Source organism: Sciurus carolinensis, chromosome 1 (genome assembly GCF_902686445.1).
Source record: "Sciurus carolinensis chromosome 1, mSciCar1.2, whole genome shotgun sequence".
NCBI classification, from domain to species: Eukaryota; Metazoa; Chordata; class Mammalia; order Rodentia; family Sciuridae; genus Sciurus; species Sciurus carolinensis.
Window position 1 is genome coordinate 202613412 of NC_062213.1, and position 6000 is coordinate 202619411.

Here is a 6000-nt window from a genome sequence, read left to right on the forward strand (position 1 = left end):
GCTGGTTAGATGAGTCCTCCCCTGAAGCCTGTCCTTCCTCTAAAGTTTGGTGTATGTATCAGTAATTAAGTGAGTGGGAAGTACATTTTCTAGTACTTAGGATTGAAGGTCTCCTAAACAAGCCTAGCCAAAAAGAAAAAAAAAAAAAAATTATGCTCACACTTTGCAAGAAGGCACTTGTGGAGTTTGAATGCTATAATCTTCCAAAGAACAGTCACGTCTTATGTTTATAGTAGGTGTTTCTAACAGCTATGAAGAAACTTTCAGGGTACTATTTAATTTCACTCCCAGGGTAATATTGGTCTAGTTGGTAATGCCAAAGTCCAGTAAAAAAACCTCTGCACGCTGCACTCCAAGCAAGCAGCAGGGGCTGAGCAGAGCAGCCCAAGCACACATCTGTGAGGAGTCCTGGAGCATCTGGCTTTGGAGTCTATTTTCCTAAAAACCTACGAACTAGGTTTTTTTTTTTCCTGCACTCTTTCCCTTTTCCAATATTCGTTCCCTGTTAAATAAAAACATGCTCCTGTTTCTCTACCTTCTTTCATTCCTCCTTTCCAGAACTGAAGTCTTAGGTTTATTATGTGAGAGCACATTAATCTTTTATCTTTAACACCCACATAACGCTTGCTTGACTTTTCCCCCTGCGGTGATCAGGCACCTCTCCTCCAGTTTACAGAAGGGCAAAGTTAGGGCATTCCTGCCACCACATACACACTGGGCTTTTCTACCATTTTATGTGCTCACACAGAACTACGTAATATTTTAAAGTTGCTCACAGACTTTTACCTTTGACCTGTGAGACTCAAATGACTACGACAATTGATCAAAACCCAGAAGTTTTCAACCAGAACCTTTGTTTACTGCTTGCACACACACACACACACACATTAGACACCAAAGTCAAGGCCAAAGTGCTCTTTGTGGTAAGAATCACTACCCAACTGGTAGTACACTGGGTTCCACATGTGCGGCTCGTATATACGTATCATAGGGTCTACCAACGAGCAGTCCTCCTAATCTTTGGTGCTTCTTGCAATTCTGCCTTTTCTGCTGCTACCTCTGGAGTCACTATTTGAAAAACATTAGTTGCTTTTCTGTGCATACTATAATTGTCTGGGAAGTTTTATTTGAATACTTTGGATAAGTTTATGAGATTTTAATTATGCAATTTTTCTGTACTCACTCAGTGAAAGCAAAATAGTTTGAGTTGGGGATGTATCTCTGGTAGAATGCTTGCCTACCATGCGTGAGGTCCTGGGTTCAATCCCCAGTACCACCAACAAAAAAAAAAAGTAAAGCGAAACAGTTTTTGATGTAGTTATTTCCTATATTCTACTTCACTTGGAAAGAAAATTGAAAACAGCACTCAAAATGAATAAAAACTCTACTGTAGGGCTGGGGTTGTGGTTCAGTGGTACAGCACTTGCCTTGCACTTGTGAGGCACTGAATTTGATCCTCAGCACCACATTAAAAAAAAATTGATATTGTGTCCATTTACAACTAAAACAAATTAAAAAACAAAACTCTACTGAACTTTCTAAACCTGAAGATAATCATATCTTTCACAAATAGACAAAACCAAAGTAACATTACCTTATACCTATAGTTTTAGCAAATCTTAATATAGAACCAAATTTGCAATTTATAATCAAGGTGGTGCTTCTCTTTATTTCAGACAACTTAGACCACTTCAGTCTACAGTCTTGGGTAAGATACATAATATCTTTTATTTGCTCGGTTAATCATTTAAAAAATATTGATTGGGCATTTGTAACATGGAGATTTAGTAGGAGATTCTAGTGAAGAAAACCAGCATGGTTCCTACCCTCATGTAGCCTCTGTTGTATTGGAAATTTCCTAATACTATACAATTTTAAAAATGCTTGAAACATGTATGAACACACTGGACAAAATCAGTCAATTTACACTTCTAGCAACATGTACAAGTTTATACAAGCAGTATATACCTAACAGCATATGCGAGTTATTATGTATACACTATGTACTTTATTCAAAAAATTTTAAGCATTTCAAGTAAGCCTTGCCTCTTCTGTAGATTATTTCCTCCCCCTCCCTGGAAAATAGGTGAACTCACACCATCTCAGTATTCCCCAAGGCCACAGTAACCACTGGCTGATTAAACTTCTAGGGATACAGTACCAGAGTATCAAAAGCTGCCCATTATAGGGGTGAAATACTAATTTTGAAAATATCTGTGATTTTTACATTTTAAGACTTTAAAGACATAACTACATTCCCATTAAAATACATTTTAAAGGCTATGTTAAGTATATTTGATTTCAAAACAAAAAATCATGCCATAAAAATAAGACCTGAAGTATCTAGTCCAGGTCTTCCCCCTCTAAATCTCTATCAGTTAGTCAAGCTATTTCAGGCACCCAGCAGATCTGCTAATCTCCACCCCGCTACTGTGCTGCAGGTGAAGGGCATCACTGACACTAACAGACAAGCAGAATCCCCAAGTCATCCTCTGTGCGCAATACAGGAATCCAACCCCAGGCCTTGGGCATGCCACGCAAGTGCACCACTACTGAGCTATACCACCAGTCCCTCCCCAAAATCTTTGGGGGCAAATCAGGCCTAAACAGGGAAGGGCCACTTCACAGCAGTCCAGCATTTTTTAAATGAGAAGGTTCAAACAGCAGAAAAGAAATAAAAGGTTTTGTTATGCAATAACAATAAAATGTGTATGAGTACTTTGTTTTGACAATAATACCACCCAGATTAGGGAAGCAGAAACCCCCAAGGTACTAAACACCATCAAATGAATGAAGTTCACTAATGCAGAAATGATCTAACTTAAGATAGTTTATGGATATGGAGGGACCAAAAACGTTTCAGTAATTATTCCTCCACAGGTAGAGATATCCAGTTATTTATAGTGGTGGAAGTCAGCAACGATAGAAGATTAGGAAGAAATGTCATTAGAACATTAGCCAACCCTATTGTAAACGAGTCTAATTAACATCCTCAATAAACTTCAGTACTGGGTTTAGAAACTAAGCTTGCCTTCTTTGTTGCTCTCTCCACAGCTCAGTATTGATGGTAAATAAATATGGCTCTATGAAAAACTGTATTCAGAGACATTCTACCATGCTTCCCCTAAAACTCAAAATATCACTAAGAAGAAAGCAATTTAAAGAATACAGAACTATTTTAAAAATGAACTTGAATTTGTATTTGAGACATATATTTACACAGGGAACCTTTTAAAAAGTGTTCACTTCTAGGTATTGGTTTGTGGGTGGTTTTTCTTGTTCTCTTAAAAGGCAACAAATATGATTACAGGTTAATACAGGAATTTTTCTTCTTTGCAAAGAATCCAAGGAAGTATCAGGTTTTAAAATTAACTTCCACCTATTCAGAAGCCTGTTAAACCTAACAAAACTATTTGTTCAATATCATTAATTAGTGATAGCATTAATTTATTATTATACCTTCTGAAAACTATTTAATAAACAGGAGAAATGTGACAGATTTTAAAAGGGCCCTGACTTCTTTTCAGAAAGCTTTTATAAAGGAACTGAACTTAGTTCTTTGGAAAGATGCCAGTTTAACAAGAGGTAAAAATGGTTACATGGAGCAAAGCAGTATGTATTCCACCGGACTAGTGAGACAACTGGCCTGACTACATTTAACTGTAGACTCTGCCCATTCTACAAAGCTCCTTTCAGGTTCTACCCTCAAAGAACTGCAGTCAAGTATATGAGACTACTAAGATGGATCAAAATCCAATCAGTGAGTCTGGAAACATCCCTTTTGAAGATTCGTTTTCTTTCTTGAGTCAGTAAGCATAGTAATCCCAAACTGCACTAATGAGGGAACTGAAGTTTGTTAAATCCTGTGGTTCTGGCACTACCCTAATGAACTACCTCATCAGCCCTGGTGGTGGTGCTGCCCACTGCAGTTTTTCTATCACAAGGTAAAAGCCTGATACTCCAGTAGGAGAATAGGCAGCCAGAGGGCACTATGAAGGGCACACGGGGAAATCCATTAAGACGGGCCATCAATTACAGCGAGGTTCTTCCAGTTTAGAATACAAAGAAAAACTTAAAAAGACCACTTCACTAAAAACAGTAAACCAAAAATCACTGAGCAAAATTTCATTTTAAAAAAATTCTCCTACTTGGCTTTAAAAATGCACGAGACTTTAAAAATGTGGCCAACTTCTTTAAAATTTCCAGGAATGACAAATTTATAGTCTCTTAAGAATGCTTCTCTGTTACTCTCAAAGGAAATATCCATGGAGACATGATGGGAAGGGTTGAAGGACTGACAGAAAAGAGATGAATGAGAAATTCTTCCGATGAGGAACCACCAGAATTGTCTAATTGAAGAAAACAAGTAATGGCCTACTATAAGAGTACAGAAAGCTCAGAAACTGCTTTCATCATCCTTGCAGGTAAGTTTCTTAACCTTACCTTGTTTGTAATGAGGACTACATCTAGGTATCAGTCCAGGCTGCAACCCAAATACTCAAGATGATAAGCCAGGATAAACTGCTTTATGCAAAATGACCTACACATGGGGCTGGGGTTGTGGCTCAGTGGTAGAGCGCTTGCCTAGCATGCGTGAGGCACTGGGTTCAATTCTCACTAAATAAAGGTTCATTGATAACTAAAAAAAAATTTTTTTAAAAAATGTCCTACATTTAAAAACCTTCGTGTTAGGCCTGTGAGATCCCCAAATAAGACCCCAAATATCTGGGAGAAACCGGAAGGATCCAATGCCACCAGCTGTGATTAAAAAATATTCCTAATACTCAAAAACGTTTCTAGATCTATGGGGGGGGCGGTGATCAGCTACCTTCCCAGCCTCCATACAATTCAACCTTCCCCCAAACGGGTGGCCTCCTCTGAAAAAACCTAAGGCACTGGACAATGGGCACACCTTCCCGACCCCGCAGCCTCCCGAGGCTCCTCATTTAACCCTCCCACGTGTTGCTGGCTGGCACCTCTGCCATTCGCCCGCACTTTCCAACACCTGCGGCCTCTGACCGTCCACATCACCTCCCGCACTAGCCACCCCGAGAACTCCAGGCAGACCCGGGCATCCGCAGGGCTGCCCAGGGCTGCAATGCCGGTCTCTGGCGCCAGGCCACCAAAGCGAATCCCGCTGGGCAGCGGGCGGGCGAGCGTGGCCCGGGAGGAGGCCCGCGGCCGAGCCTCCCTGGCCGACAGGACCGCCGTGAGGCTCACCAGCCACTCGTGTTATGGAGGGAAAACGCAGGGCACGCCGAGCGGAGGGGCGCGCAGGGTTACGAGGCCCCGACCCCTCCCGGCGCCGGGCCCCCTCCCTGGGGGCCGCGCTGCGCCCGCCGAGGAGGCCGCGGCGCGCGTGGGCTCGGCCTGAGGCTCACCCGCCGGCGAAGAGGTGAAGCAGCGTGTTCTCCTTCTGCTGGGTGCCCGTCGCCATGGCCGCGCCGGCTCCGCGGCCCGCCGCCGCCGCTCGAGGGATGCGCGAAGTCACCCGGTCCTTTCGCCCCGCTGTCCTCAGGCGGCCCCCGGTGCCTCCATTCGCGTGCGGGCGCCACAGCCCCGCTCCCTCCGCGGCCTCGCCGCGGGCGCCTCACCGGCCTCTGCGGCGCGAACCCGGCGGCGAAGGAGACCCCGGCGCGCGGCCGTCACGTGGCGGGGGCTGGGCCGTGACGTCACGCGGCGGCGCGAGTCGGGGGCGGGGCGCGGCGGAGGTGTGGGCCCGGATTCCGTGCGCCTATTGGGCAGAAGGCGGATGTGGGCGGGGCGACCTCCTTGGATGGGGCGGGGTCAGCCCCGAGCGGATCACCGATCTGGGCGGTCCTAGGCCACTGCTGGATGAAGTGAAAACTGGCAGGGCCTGCATGGTCCCAGCTCCCAGGCGGCGAAATCGTGCTTAGCGAGACGTAACCAGGCCCTCGAACTCTCCTTTTTAGAAAGTTTACTTTGTGATATTTACGTGTGCAAAAACTACAAATACATCGTACCCATCACCCAGCTTAA

General features: G+C 44.1%; 1 protein-coding gene across 1 annotated transcript in view; it reads right to left on the reverse strand.

Annotated features, from left to right (window-relative positions):
• Slc25a33 (solute carrier family 25 member 33) overlaps positions 1-5643 on the reverse strand; it is a 28637-nt gene extending 22994 nt beyond the window's left edge. Inside the window, exon 1 of the mRNA XM_047547472.1 lies at positions 5382-5643. Coding sequence (XP_047403428.1) covers positions 5382-5437 — 56 coding nt within the window. The 5' untranslated portion in view covers positions 5438-5643. The remainder of the gene's footprint in view (positions 1-5381) is intronic.
• Between the last annotated feature and the right edge of the window lie 357 nt (positions 5644-6000).